Source organism: Pundamilia nyererei, unplaced genomic scaffold, assembly GCF_000239375.1.
Source record: "Pundamilia nyererei isolate P.nyererei 1_Seehausen unplaced genomic scaffold, PunNye1.0 scaffold00059, whole genome shotgun sequence".
Taxonomy (NCBI): Eukaryota; Metazoa; Chordata; class Actinopteri; order Cichliformes; family Cichlidae; genus Pundamilia; species Pundamilia nyererei.
Window position 1 is genome coordinate 2506088 of NW_005187460.1, and position 15600 is coordinate 2521687.

Below are 15600 nucleotides of genomic sequence, written 5' to 3' on the forward strand. Positions count from 1 at the left end.
GGCCATGGCTGCACTGGAGGCTGAGCGGCCTCGTCCGAAGTCCACGTCTCTCTCACCTGTGTTGAAACGCGACGAGGAGGCGCGGGTCAAGGATGTTTTCCTCTGGCTCCCATGTGTTGTATCTGCAGAGAGGAGCAAACAACTGTCAGAAAGCTGGCACGTGCAGCCTGGCTTTTCCACCCCCAGCTGACAGGCGCACAGGGCTTTGCCTATGACACACACACACACACACACACTCCCACGTCTTCACAACTAATGTGCAGTTAGAAAGGAAAGCTGTATCCAGATCTCCAGTGTAATGTAAAAACAAATGGTTCCTGCTTTGTTTTTTTCTTTTACTGTTATTAAATCAAGATGATCGAATCTGCAAGGAACCCCGCTAAGTCGCAGTGCCCGCAGCAGGTTACCAGTCATGGGGACATCCACTGGCAGAGGGGGGAAATGTCAAACAGAAAGCGTCTGTGTGAGCTCTCCAAACGCTTCTCCAGCACCAACATGCAGTCGGCCATTTTAGCACTCCTGTCTCGTAAAATTCGCTGGCAGAGCAGAAATAATTAAAACGGGATTACATGGCTGTGCCTAGCCCCCCTTCCCTCGCATAAATTAGTGAAGGCATCCGCGGATACACTGAAACGCATACCGACCGCGCTCTTCCAGCTTCTACACACACTCACGCGCGCGCGTACAAGTCACTGTGCACGCTCGCCCTTCATGGTTTGCGTTTTTTTAAGTAACAACACTTGATCTTGTGACATAATATTGAAATGCATCGTTTCGATGCAGAATCGCTGGAAATGCATTAGAAAGCGTGCAGTAAGACTTACTTGGGAGACCAGCCTCGCCACTTGACCAGGTACTCTATCTTGCCCTGTGATGGTGGAGAAGGAGAACATTTTTTTAAACCCGACATTTTCATCGTCCGCGCTTTTTTTAACCCCCATTTCTTTCCCACAAAGACGCTTCGTGTCTCTTTACCTTTCGTATGCGCTTCTTTTCGATCCCCTCCACCGCAAAGACGTGCTCTCCAGCGGCAGGGAGCTCCATTCTCGGCTCAATCTGATCGAAAGCGGACGGGGAGTAGATGTACTGCTGGCTACGCACCGTCGATGTGCCGTCCGCTCGGTGCGTGCTGTGCGCGCTTGGTAGTTTTCCAGTTGTATCCGAATTCAACTGTATCCCCCCCACCCCACCGCTCTCCCTCTCTCTGCTTTGCACACTCCACGGTCTTGGTACTGAGCGTACAGACATTCACAGTAGTGCGGCTGCGAGCAGCTCTGTTCGTGCAATAGCTTCAGCTCGCCGTGTGACGTCAGGAGGGGAGGGGGGCAGTGTGGATTGGGGGACCTTGCAGAAAGTTTTTTTTTTTTTTTTATCCCGAGCGTACCGGACGGCGGGACGAATGTTTGGGAATTCAAATCAATCCCAACTTTATCGTCACGAGCACGAAACCCGCCCCTGTAATGGTGCTAATGTAATGCTTTGCTGTCAAACGTTAAAGTGGAGACGCTCGTGAACACCCCAGAAGCCACTGAAATCACTCTGAATGACTTTTATTCAACTACACTTCACGCACAGGTGTAGGTAAAAGGCAGACTCGTTTGCATCAGTCATGCAAATTAAAATGAGCGCGATACTCCAGCAGAAGTTAAGGTGATCTGTTTCCAGCAGTATCGGAGCAGTTGTGTAATACTGCGAGTGATTGGGGCTGAAATTCCGTTTAGTCACCTGTTTTTCTGCTGTGGAGCAAACACTGGTTTATCAAGAGACCAGTCTATAAGCGCGGGAACAAAGGTGGGCCCCGACCTTTTACGCGAGAGCCCAGTGTCACCAAAGCTCGGGCCATCACCCCACATCAGACTAGCTGACTAAGTTATTTAAAAGTAGAAGTTCTCTTTTTGTTTGCTATCCCTCTCCGTGAATCAGCACAGTTGTAGATGTGCACAGTGGAGCTTTCTAACGGCGCTGTGCAAATATAGGTCACACACGCTGAGATAGTCAAACCAGTGCCATGTTCCCTGGGCTCAGTGCTGTTAATTTGACAAACGAGAAAGGGGTTGCTGTGCAGCTTTTACTCTACCTGTGACAACTTTAAAGCAGTCGAATCAGCTCCCACAGCCCCTGATTCGACCCCATCCCCCCAGAAAACACCACGATAGCCTTTTATAGCTTGAAATATTGGCCGTATCCACATAAAGACAATTTAAATCAAGCGGCATAAACCACATGAGCAGTGAGCATGTTTTCTGGGCTGTAAATGTCATCCACGTTTAGTCAGCTGATTTATATGGACTTTATTAGTGCACAAAAGTACAGTTTTTGTGCGTAAATTGTGATCGCCACAAACCGTAATCAGCAAAAACGGCAAATTTCGTTTGTGTGCGATGAGCCGATGCTGCCATAAAGAAACTAACAAGCCAAAAAAGCCCAAGCTTTTCTCGCTTCAAAAAAAAAATTCAGCACCACAAGGGTTAAAATGAAGCCTCTAAGCAGAGCGGCAGCGGACAGCCTATTAAATACAGGCACGATATATCTCTGCCCTGCCATATAAGGTAATGGCGCAAAAGCGCCGAAATATCGCATTTTACACTCTTTAATTCCCGAGTTTGAGCCCTGAAATGTGTGCTGGAGGGGGTTAAGAGCCAACCCGTCACAAACAAGCTCGATTAAAGCCGACTATTTATGCGCTATTCCCGATTTTTCTCCATGCCCTTCATCCGCGGCCAGGGAGCGTATACGCCCTGCTTCCCTAGCAACAGCACGAAAGGGGAGAGAGAGGCAGAGACACAGAGGGGGGAGAGAGAGTGAGAATTTAAGTTTGTGACAAACAAACAAAGGTCGTGACAAAATGACACCAAAGAATACGTTGTTAATCTTTTCTGTCGAATCGAAAAGCGCCTTCAACATCGTCGAGCTTCAAACTGCACAGACCAAAGGGGAAAAAAAACACAAATCTGGGAGCTGTACAGTCTTCACAGTCAGCTCTGTTTGCTCAACAGAAACCCAAAATACAAATTATCTATCATTTTATGTTTGTACCGGCGGGAGGGACGCCTGATGTCTGCGTCAAGACAAAGACATTCATTTAGAAAATCCTCTGACTCTGCTTGTCGGGGAGATCTGATCACAGCGCAACATCATGTAACCTGAATATATTTCACAATGAGTCTGCAATCAGTGGGCTTCATCTCAGTGGGATTTAATAATCGCGCATTATTCTGAATTAAAACACTGTTGCCAACACCAGGAATGACACTTTTATTATTTTTACAGATGTGTGAGGATTCTTTTCTTTCTTTTAGATTTTTTCCCCTCCCACACGAGCTTGAGCTCACTTTATGTGGACCGGTGTGAATGTTTTATCACACCTGCGATTTCCATTTGTCCCGAAGCACTGTGGTAATTTTTCTGATCACTTTGGAAAGTCATCACATGTAGATCGAATCGTTTACAGCGCCACAGCTGCGTGTTCTTGTTTGGAAATGAGAAGGTTTCTGGTGTTCCACTCGCTCCCCGTGCCCTCTCAGGAATGCGCTCAGGTGAGCTCATGCCCTGTTGCACTTGTTCACCTGTGACTTTTCAGAACGAGATAAACGTCGCTCCGTGGAAATCGACCAGATTTCGAGGGCAGATTCGATTGCCGACAGTGAGAAAAAAGAGAGAGACACAGAGAGAGGGAGAACTGAACAGGCATGACTGCCAAATTTAAAAAACACACACACACAAAATACACAAAAAAGTGAGCGAGTATTTTATCAAAGGAAGGGCAATCAAAATCTACCGATGCCGATTCAGAGAAAAAAAAATTACAGGTGGGATAAGTTTGTGTTGTGAGTCTTTGCATTTTATCCAGGAAAATGCGTCATAATAAACACCAAACGCGCCCAAGCAGACTGCACAGTCAACGCTGTTCTTATACATTTTTTATTAATTAAATAATTTCATTGTCAATAGTTCAAATTTTATGGACTTGTTTTTTCCTTTTTCTTTCCTTTTTTCTCCTTTCTTCTTATTTTCCCTAAGCACCAGAGTGTTTGCAGAAACCCCTCTCCACGTTTATTTTGTCCTTCCTGTGGCCCGTCAAGGTCAATCGAGCCGTTATCTAAAACACGAGGATAAACTCAGGGTCAACCAGTCTGTTTTTTATCTCCTGTTTGAAGGGACTCTTTTCAAACAACCTATGGCGTCATCCGCAACAAGGCTCTTCGTGCCACTGGTTCAGATGATTACTCAGCAGTGAGAGAAAAGAAACATTTTAGGAAACGTGTTTAGGTTGGCTACTTTTATATCAAAACTACAAACTTTTTTCTTTTTTTTTTTAAATTAGAGGAGGTGTTGTGATAATCCTGAGTGGGAATTCTACAGAGGGGGGAAAACAGGCAAGATGCAGAAACTACATGGCTGTGTGTGTGTGTGTGTGTGTGTGTGTGTGTGTGTGTGTGTGTGTGTGTGTGTGTGTGTGTGTGTGTGTGGGCCAGGGTCAGGTAAAGTCGTGATCTATGATCTTTAGTCCAGCCTCAGCAGGAAGCATAGAAAGCTGACTTTTCTGACCTTTTTTCTATTGCAACACCAATTCTTTCATCATTTTCCCTTTCCCCCCCTCTTTAACACACACATACACACACTCTGCATACACACAGCTGGCTCACTCGAGGAGCAATCCGCAAAATGGTGGCTCTGGGTAAGCCAGGAGGCCTTCCCTCCTTGGCACCTGCCACCCGCTGCATCAGGGCTGCCAGCTGAGGGAATCGAGAGAAGCGAGAGGAGGGAAGGAGGTAGCTGGGAACTTGTGACTGTTGCAGTGTTCAGGAAAAAGGAAAAAAAAACGTTGCAAAAAGATGGAGGATGGAGACAGCAGAGAGGGACGAAGAACCGTGGCCAAGCATCTGATTCATTCCTCCACAGAGGAAAAGAGAAAAGGGTTGACTGGTTTAAGGACAGAATACAAGGACAGAGTGGAGAGGAGGAGAAGGAGGATGAGGGGTGGGGGGTATTGCAAAAATGTTTAGAGGTCCCTGAGCCATTCTCAGAGTGCTCAGCAGGCAGTCATTAAGCTCCGCTATCAAACAGGCTGATGTGGCAAGGACATGCAGATGAAACAAGAATGGTGAAGACAGAAGAATCAGGGTCGCGCTGTTGCCGAAAACAGATTATGAAACCTCCGAATGACTGAAACAAAGGCTCTTTAATTGGCTACTGTAAATATGTGCTGTGATTCCCAAACGCGAGTCTGTTCGGGGATAATTACGCTGTTACAAAAGCTTTCTCCTTTCCAGTACCTGCATCCCCTTCCGCTTCGAGTGCTAACACAGAAATCTCTCCTTTCCTTTGTCTGCCCCTGACATATGTTTAATTATGATAATTGTAACAAATGAAAGCTATTAGGAAGTCATTCATCTTGCAGATTTTAATGCGCTATGAGGAACGGGTGGGGAGATTTGTGTGTGTCTGTGGTAGCTGGTGAAGGGGGGGGGGGCAACGGAAATTCCTCCTCCAGTGTCATTGTCACGGCCATTGTTGCGCCGAGGGGTGCTCCTCTGCCAGGGTGGCCCCACCACCACCAACACCCAGCGACCACCCTCCTTTCCTCCCTCCATCTCCATCACTTCTTTTCCTCTCTGCCCCCCCCACTGGCCTCCTTGCCTGCGAGGCTGCCGTCGTGTGGGGTTCACACCCTCCCCTCAACTCCACCGCCATACACTTTCCCCATTGATCCCCCACCTCCTCCCTACCCAGGAGCCTGAGCAATAGGTGGGGGAAAGGGAGCCTGGGAGAGATAGGAAGGGGGGCATAGAGAGGAGTAGGCTTCCAGGGGGTTGGTAGGGGTGAGGGCCAAGGCCAGTGGAGGAGTAAGAAAACGAGGAGGAAGGGGGTGGTGCAGTGGAATTCTAGCAGACTGTAGCTGAATACAGGACTTGTCGATACTGTATTGAGCTGCAGCCATAGGCGAGGAGCGAGGACATCAGGCCGCTAACAGGGACGCATCTTTGTGTTCTAGCACATTGCCACAAATGTGCATTCAGAATGCTGCGGCATGCTGGAATCTCTTGTTCACTACCATCGGCGACAGATACTCTGCAGCTCCATGCAGCAAGACACAATAGTAAGCTTGTTCACGCAGCACAATAGTAAAGCACACAATAGCATGCTTTCAGACAACAATAGCTGAATAATCCACTGAGTAACTGCGTGGATTTTTTTTGTTTGTTTGATCTAAGGCAGAAATGAATCTTACTGGATGGGATGGTGCAGTTATTTTCACTGGTGCGAAGACCTCACAGTGGCAGGAACAGCTCTCTCCAAATGTGCCTTTGACCCAGTGTTCAGATTTAGCTCCCTTCACTCTAATGCCATGCTAATTATGAGTGACACAGGCCCTTATCCTGAGAGCTCCTTTTCCTCGCTTTTCCTCCTCTCCCCTCCCCTTTTTCCTCCCCCCAACCCATCTCCCGGGAACAGCTTATTTGCCTGTTTTTAATTGCGTTTTAATTTACATGTAAGCCTGCAAGCACCGTGATGAGAAGCTGTTTTTTTTTCTTTCTTTTTCCCCCCTTCTTCTTCTGCTTTCCCCATTTCTTTCCATCTCTCTTACCGCTGAGGAATCATTAACCGCAGCTTTAAAGAAGAGGAAGGGCAGGCACGATGGAGCAATAAGACTCTACACTGCACAAACGGGCACAACAAACCACAGCAAGGGAAAAAAAACAAAAAAAAAAAACAAGCGCAGGTTCCTCTTTATGGGGTCAACACCGGTTCAGGAACAATCAAGTGTCCAGGGCAGAGAGAAACATGGCAGAGAGCGAGAGATGGGAGGGGTAAATGGGAGGGGAAGGGTGGGGGGTGTTGCGAGCTGATGATGTAGATGAAGCGAGCATCTCTCCATCAAAATGCAATAAGAGGCAGAGTGGACAGAGAACTCGCAGGTAGACAAGTTTAATGTGCTCGACTATCTATATGGAAATTCAGCCACACAGGCTGTTCACTCTGCTGCTTCATTCTTCATAATTCACTTTGGCTTTTTTCTTTCCTTTCCTTTTTTTCCCTTTTTTTATTGGCTGCTCGGGGGGAGAGGAGCAGAGAGATAACGCAAGCTTTCTTTACTTGACAAAGAGCATGACAGGGATTTAAGATTTGTATAATATTTAGAGAGATAATCAAGCCGCCACGGAGCGTCTGCCATTTCTCACAATAAGGTAACTCACAAACTGCCGTCCACAGCAGTTCTAAAGTCACAGTATAAACAAAGACTTTGCTGCACAATGTTATCTATTGTTTTCATTCTTTGTATTTCACTCTCTGTTTTTTTTTACATTCTTGAGCTACACTTTCAGAACCTCAATTTAAAATCTCTCCAACTTGGAGCTGTGCATGCATCCTCTCTGTATTCACATTAGCATAAATCTGTTTTACATTATAGAAAACTTTTCCGACAATAAGCCGGAATACCCACACGGCTGTATAATCAACCCTCACACCCACTCTGATGGCCTAAGGCAAGCCTGTCAGGACTCATAAAAGCAGGGCTGGCAGTATGTGCGCCTGTCAGTCATCGCCCTGTCGCTCGAACTGCTGCACCAGACATCATACACTCAACACAGGAACCCGTTGTGTGTCACAGGTACTGCAGCTTACCACATCAGAACAGAAAGGCCTCTTCCTGAACACAACAGCACAGACAGCCTTTTGTCTGTTGCATGTCCTGTATTATCCCCCTCTGCTGTTCGTGAGGTCCTGTTGTCACTGCGACTAGCACACCCATATGTACATAGCACGTGTGTCAGCTGAATCCCTTTAAAAACAGTTTTTGTCTTGTTTCATGTTCTTCCGTGAGAAGAAAATAATCACTATTTGGGGGACTTTAATAATAATAATACAGTTATAGACAACGGGAAAACTGACCTGCACGACTGCCTGATGAAAGCTGAGGTCAATACACTTGGTTAATAAGAAAATTAGAAAAAGACGCCTATTTAAACTTGCTCATGCTGTTTGATTTGAGTTTATGACTTTTAATTCTTTTGTGTCTCTTTACTGTTATTTTATCTATGCTGTGGATTTGTTGCTTAATTGCTTCCAAGGTGTCATTGAGTGTTTTGAAAGGTGACTATAAATAAAATGTATTCTTCTTCTTCTTATTATTAACATTTCATTTCAGTGTGTTGGATCTTTGTTAGGTATGCAGAAACAATATTTCATAGATATAATACTAACCTTTCATGCGCATAGATCACTCCTTTCAATCAAAGACAGAAAATCAAGGCATAATTTAATGCTCTGTGGGATAAAACACATGGGTCTAGGATTAAACTAGGATTGCTGCACTGAAACTGCATCACTTCCAATGTAAGCGATGGAGGGAAAGAAAACCTGTAAAAAAATGCTTTACAGCTCAGCCAGAGTTAAGGTGATGCCTCCAAACCAGACGTGTTTTTAGTGCAGAAAGGTGCACCGGCGACCAAAAACTCCACCGAATATGTCGCATAAAATAGACTTAAATAATTATACAGACTCTAATGTTGCTGAAACAGTACTTGTATTGGACAAAGTATGTCACCGTGAACCAAATGTGAGCCACTCTGTTCTCCAGAAACAGAAAGCCTATATTCTTTTTGGCGTTTCTAAAGTCAGGAAGGAACCTTTGAGCGTGCCAACACTGTGATTCCTCTGTGATTTAAATACATTCAGATTTATTGGTGGAACTCAATGTCGAGAGAAATCCCTCGCAACAATAAGCGCCATCAGGCTCTCTAGTAACGCCTGAATCAGCAAAGCTTAAGATAATACACCAGCTTCTTCTTTGTTGGCCGTAAGATGCCGAGAAAATATTGCCTTGCTTACACTGGGCGTCCTGTGTGTTCCAATTCGATATGGTTTCTCCGTGATATATCTCTCTTGTCTTCTTGTGATGGTTATTTAAAGGGAGGCCCATGGATTTTCTCCCCCGCATAACATAATGGCAAATCAATAGCACAAGCCATACAGGGAAGAGTGGGCTTTTCATAGAGCAGCCTAAAGGATGGGAGGCTAAATTGAACTGGAGTTTTGGCAAAAAAAAGGGGGGGAGGAGGGGTAGATGGATTTTAAAACTGCATTAAAAATAAATGTGTAATCATTCTTGTCTTTTGTGGGTCTGAATGAGAATTTCTCCTCCTCCTCCTCATCATCATCATCGCTGTTAAGCTGCGTGATTGTTTCTGAAAGTTCAAATGTGCAACAATTTTAAATTTGGGGATTTTGTTAATGTGCAGGTCAGCTAGCGTGTCTGAACATGTGACAGGCGTGTGGAGGAGTGTGTTGTGCCTGAAAGGTCTCAGGTGTGTGTGTGTTTTTGTTGTGTTTGTGTGTATGTGTGCACACCTACTTATGCTTGTTTTTCCCATGGTGAGGCCTGTCAGCCAGGAGATGTCTGACATCATCCACTGAGCAAGTAGGTTTTCCACTGCCTGAGTTATAATATATGTGTGTGTGTGTGTGTGGTGGGGCGGGTGTAGGAGGAGGAAGATGGTTGTTATCATGACTTATGGATTGGAAAGCGGTTCCTACTGAGCAGAGAGAACACAGGAGTGGTTACACAGAGGAATGCTGGGTTTTTTTCTTTCCTTTCTTCCCGTGGTCAGAGTGGAAGCGGTCAGGATGGAAGGATGAGGAGAAGACTGAAATCAAAGAAAAACAAGGAAATGAATCTCCGTGAACCGCCAGCAGTGACGACAAACACCAGGGGAGAGAAGAGACAGCTGTCAAAATGCCTGGAGGTCTTCTTGTGTTTACACTTTCCATTTTGTCAGTCAGTGCCTCCTCCATAGTCTTTATCTCTGACACAGCTCGCAAGCCCTCCGTGACTCACTGCGCTCTGAAGTGCTGCGAACCTGTCTTTGCGGGGGGAGGAGGGAAGGGCTGAGGATCACCAGCAAATCCTGCTTAATCATTCCCGCCACCGCTGCTGCTGATAGCCTTTGGGTACGATTTAAGGATGGGGATAGTGGGGGTGGGAAATAAGGGAGTTGCACCACACATCCAGATATCATGACAGCTGAGGCAACAGTTTGTGACTGTTCAGCTTCACTCCCACACTGACCAAACTGAAGGTTGTCTTCAATTTGTTGTAAAGAGCATTTATTGTCTTTTTCTTTTGGCTGAGAAGCGCTGATGACTAACAGGCTGTCAAGTTGATCCCACTTCTCTCCACGTGGGCGCAATCAGATCAAACACACTAAACTTCTAATTCATGCTTTCATTGGCAATGAAAGCATGAATTAGAAGTTTAGAAGTTTAGTGGCCAACACAAAGCATTTTAGGCAGTGTGCTGAAATTAATTTTTTTTCTACCTAATGCACACAACACAGTAGATGATGAAGAGCTCTGGTGTAATTTTTTTTTATAGATGATATTGTGTCACTTTATCATATCGCAGATCTTGGGGTGTGCCTCACACCTTTGCAAAAACTCCACAAATAAACAGTGTGTGCCCTGTGCACGCTCAGAGGTTAGACTGATATTACTAAAAGCGGATTATGGGCAACATCACAGTTTCACAGGTTTTTCTTAAACACAAGGCTGGTGAGGTTTATTTACACGCACACACACATTTTCTGCACATACTGGATTGCCTGGTTTGAGTCTAGTCAGAGTAATAGAAGACAGAGCCAGGAGGAGAGCTGGGATGTGCAACATTAAACTAATGCTGAACTCTCACTTTTCCAACTTCCTGCTGAATCTGACTTATCGTGTGCATTATCTCGCTCACAGAGTCATGCATACGTGTAGAAATGTGCACACAGGGCTAGTTTGTCACCTTTTTCTCACTTCGGATGGCTTTGTTCTCAAACACTTGAAGCTAAAGTTGGCTGAATTGAATCTTCTAATTTCAGCAATAACAGATCATTTAGACAAAAATATACACCCTCAAAATTCTGCAGATTGCTCTGTCGAATGCAACTTACTGATTGGATAAAGTGCTATCTTGTGAAAGTACCCAACTCTCAAAGACAAACCCTTGTGGTCTAGGCAGAATCACACCACAATGTTCACACATCCTGCTAGAGGATGGATGCAGCTACAGAAACACAACCTAACAAGCTATGCAAAAAAACAACAACAAAAAAAGCTTTATGCTTGGTTGGACTCCTTCTCACACACACCGCAGACACTAACAAAATCTTTCTAGTTATCAATCATACATGTGAAAACACGCACAGCAGCCACTTGATCATCTGCTTTGTCCTATTTCTGCAAAACTGCCAAATCATGTTGTTTCTAGCAACCCGGCTGAGCGTGCATACCACAATGAGCACATGTTGCAAGGTGAAGAAAAGATCAAGTGCCACATTCACAAGTCCACTCATTTTCTCTACTGCAAAGGTTCTAAAATCAGGAAAACCAGAGGGACCTTCCACACTTAATTGCGTCTTGAGGACATGTAGTCTCCTTAAAGTTTAGTACTGTGACTGGATAGTGTAATTTGAGCCACAGGTCTGGGAGTTTGCCGTACAGCCTGTGAGCTCAGAGCTCCAAACACATATATTACGAACAGAATTTGGGGAGTGATGAGTTAAGATTATCTCCCCAGTCTATGGGTGGATGCTGGGGTGGTGAAGGGGTTGAAACAGCAGCCAGATGACATGGTGGATGGATGTGAAATTCTCCAGCTTAAATAGACTTAAAGGCTTCGCTCCCTCAGCAGTGGTTGGAAATGAGGAGTGCAAAAATGTGTTCACTGGACTTGAAAACCAGACTAAAATGAACTGAGCAAATGTGACTCTTTTAGTATTTTTATTTTTAATTAAACATTATCTATGAGGGAGGGGAAAAGATGTAAGAGTTTCCTGTAACACACAAAATAAGCTCTAATAAAATACATCCTGAAGTTACAGTCGATAAAAGGACCAGCCAGTGTCCCGAACAGGGGCAGAAATGTTCAGGCACAACATCTGCAGCCTGAAGTTACTGCCTGCACGTCATTTACAAATCACCTCCAGTTTATTTAGTGCAACAAACTCCATGAGACTTAATTCCTTTTGCACCTGATTCCAGGCAAAAGGAGCTTCAAATTTAAACTCAGTGCCAGCTTTAGGGGCAGATAGAAGGACTTGAAACCAAAGATCATAACTTCCTGTATTTTTCTGATGGATGCAGGCCAGTAAGTTAGGTGGGAGCAGAACAAGAAGGGGCTTGTTAAGGAGAATATACCAGCTGTTGAGTCGCCACAATAAAAAAGCAACCACAACCTTTGTTATAAAACTCATTATTGCATTATTATTAATCTTTGGCTCGCTCTACAGTGTGTCTTTTGTCCTGTCTCCCTCCTGCTTCCTCAGCCTGGTTCTGCCGGAGGTTTCCTGTTAAAAGGGAGTTTTTCCTTCCCCCGTGACCAGGCGCTTGCTCAAAGGGGATCATCGGACTGTTGGGGTTTCTCTGCGTTAGTGTGGAGTCTTTACCTTACAATATTAAGCGCCTTGAGGCAGCTGCTGTTGTAATTTGGTGCTATATAAATAAAATTCAATTCAATTCAATTGAATATAAACATTGCAAAGATGCATGTGTATAACATCAAAATACTCCGAAACTGGCAAAAAACAGAGTGTAAGCAAAGTCTCTTTCTTGGCTCAAAGGAAAGGCAGAACTTAGCTTTAAAGTAAAAGGCAAGTTTTAACTTCATTTGTTTTCACCTGTTGCTGAATGTGAGGTGCAAAATGTTAACAGCGATAAAAACGTCCCCTGATATCTGCTAATCACCCATCAGCAAACATTTTTTGTGAAATAAATAAACTGCTTCCTGTTCATGTTATTGCAATAAAACACAAATTTTCTGCAATATTTAATTTTGACTCACGTTTCTAAAGCTGCTTATATTTGTGAATCCTCCATAAGAAAGTGAAGTCATTCCACGGGGACTAATGAGGGGCCCATTTAAATAACACACTGTCAGTCACAGGCAGGCAAACTCTGGACAGATGAATTAACTAGTGCTGCCTCTGCCCTATGACCCACAATTTGACTGCAGTTCTCATGAAAGTATTGATAAAAATGGCCACATGAATGATTGCATCAGTTGCGTTATTGATGGGCACGCGGAGAAAGCGTGTAATTAAATAGTCCCCGGTGTGCACTCAGGTCATCCTGATCGCTATCAGCAATAAACAGGAGGTGGACAGCGAGGGGCTGGAGATCAATGCGAGTGTATCGGATTTCAAACCCGGAAACACAGATTTACCCGCCCCCTCCCCCAATGCAATTTTGTGGCATTTAACAACAAAATTTACAAGTGCAACCAGAAATCTGAACATCACCATCAAATATGCGTAATTCTTCCTCACACGATCTAATTTTGTGTCATGTTTCCTTGTCACACGTATATCTAAATCCTTCTCCCTCTGGGCTCGTGCGCGGTGACCTCTTCCATCATCTGCAGCGGAGAATGACTTTGATTCCTGTTTCGGCGCCTCGTCTCATCCATCTCTCGCTTCTCTCCATTGTCTGAAGCCGCATTTAAATGACAGTGATACATATGGCGCATTACAAAGACAAAAGGTGGACAAGGCCCAGTTTTTGCTCGCATAAAAACCGTGACAAGACCACGGCGCGACTCGACCTCACAGCGCCGCATAAAACATTCACGCGAGCTGGGAATTTAACGGCAGTGTCTTTAAAGGCAGCATCCAGGGACTTAGCCGGGCTGAGGTGTGCGCTGGGATCCCATTAAAATGCACTACAGAAAATGAGATTTGGGAGAGCCCTGTGAAAAACCATGCGTGTAATCATCTCTCTTTCTCTCTCAGTTTATCTGCGAAGGATTTGGAGGAGGCTTTGGTTCCCCACCCGCCCTGCCCCCCCCAACCTCCTCCATACCACACATTAATATTCATAGAGAAGATTTCTCTTTGCTGTCTGTTGTTGTAGCCCACAGACTTGGCTTATTAGGAATCTAAAATATGGTTTGCAGACTCTCTGATGGGAAAGGCTATTGTGATTTGTGTGTGTGTGTGTGTGTGTGTGTGTGTGTGTGTGTGTGTGTGTGTGTGTGTGTGTGTGTGTGAGAGAGAGAGGGTGATACTTGGCATCAGTCATGTTATGAATACTGCAGACTATTTATATTGATGCAGTAACTCTCATTATGTGCATATGCTTATTTAGTTTTTTCAGTAAAACCATTTTGGACTTGTTGTTTTTTTTTGTTTTGTTTTGTTTCGTTTTGTTTTTTTGCCGCTCAGTCTTTTGTGAATTTGTTGCCTTGTACTGAGAAACAGATTCAAAGGTCTGTGCTGCTCAGTCAGGGCTGACTGGTTGATCTTGCGGCTTGTTTTGGCCACTGTGGTGGAGTGAGTCAGAGTGAAAAAGATCGCTCTACTTTGCCTTTTCTGCATTGGTTCACGATGTGCAGAGAGAGAGAGAGAGAAAGAGGAAGGTGACTCATGTCTCCCATGAACAGCCTCATTAATTACATGCTTACACTCATTAAATCACCTTGCAGATCTCAGAACAACAAGCTCCACAATGGCAAAAACATTACGGCTCTTCTTCTTCCCTCAGTCTGACTATAACGTTTGCTTCTCCAAACCTTAAAACTGGAATAAATTTCCAGATCTTGTCTCTTTTACTTAAATATGCATTTCTCTTCCTATTACTTCTTGTTTTTTAGAGGATCAGGTGTGGCAGATGCCAGATGTTGGCCTACATGCAATATGCAAAACTTCCAGCTGTCTCTCTCTCTCTCTCTCTCCCTCTCTCTCTCTCACACACACACACCCTATACCAAGTAGCCAAGTTTATATATTGAGTCTAATGCAACTAAATCTCATAATATTACGGTAAAATCAGCATCATGCTGGCAGTAGACTGTGCTACAGTGTTTAATAAAGTGGCTACTGGGTGGATATTAAGGTCAGGAAGCTGCATAACACAGGGGATTTATGTCATTAGAGAGATTACATTACAGATTTATGTCATCATTATAATCCAGTGTGTACGGATAATTTGAAATACATCTAACCATTTTTTTTAAGCATTTGTGCCTTCATTCGATGGTAAAGATCAACAGGAAACACAAGGAGAAGGCAGCATAGTTCCCATGGTGCGTGTGTCAAACCACAGGCCACAGAGCGCTCAGTCATCAACATTTTTAAGTGGTTAGATGCTCGAACATCTTTATCTGCATTAAAGCTAATAAAGAAAAAAACAGCAAGCACATTAACATGATACGTAAAAAAAAAAAGCAAAAATCCCCCAAACGCATACTGAACATGCATGGGTAAAGCATGGCCTCGTGTCCCATCTGAACCTCTTCTCCAGATTACACTCATGTGAGAAGAGCGCAGTTAGTTCCTGCTCTCTCTCCCTCTCTCACCACTCTCCTCTTTCACATGTAAATGAGTCTTTAATCTCTGCTGCTCTAATAGACAACCATGGCAACGGAAGGCAGGCCTAATGAGGCAGGTTAAAATATGCCTGCATACAAGCACCACTCACACAATCAACAGTTTAAACAAACACCTACACACACACACAACCACGCATTCGCTTGCATCCATGTAGTGTAGTCGTCGCCTATTGCTCCGCTGCTGCTGAAGTTGCTACTGTTGGAGAGAAATCTCTGAGAGCTTCTTCAGT

General features: G+C 44.5%; 1 protein-coding gene across 1 annotated transcript in view; it reads right to left on the reverse strand.

Moving 5' to 3' along the window:
• cbx4 (chromobox homolog 4 (Pc class homolog, Drosophila)) overlaps positions 1 to 1582 on the reverse strand; it is a 7880-nt gene extending 6298 nt beyond the window's left edge. Inside the window, exons 1-3 of the mRNA XM_005734634.2 lie at positions 976 to 1582; positions 825 to 868; positions 57 to 122 (exon numbers count right to left, since the gene is read on the reverse strand). Coding sequence (XP_005734691.1) covers positions 57 to 122; positions 825 to 868; positions 976 to 1248 — 383 coding nt within the window. The 5' untranslated portion in view covers positions 1249 to 1582. The remainder of the gene's footprint in view (positions 1 to 56; positions 123 to 824; positions 869 to 975) is intronic.
• Positions 1583 to 15600: the final 14018 nt, after the last annotated feature.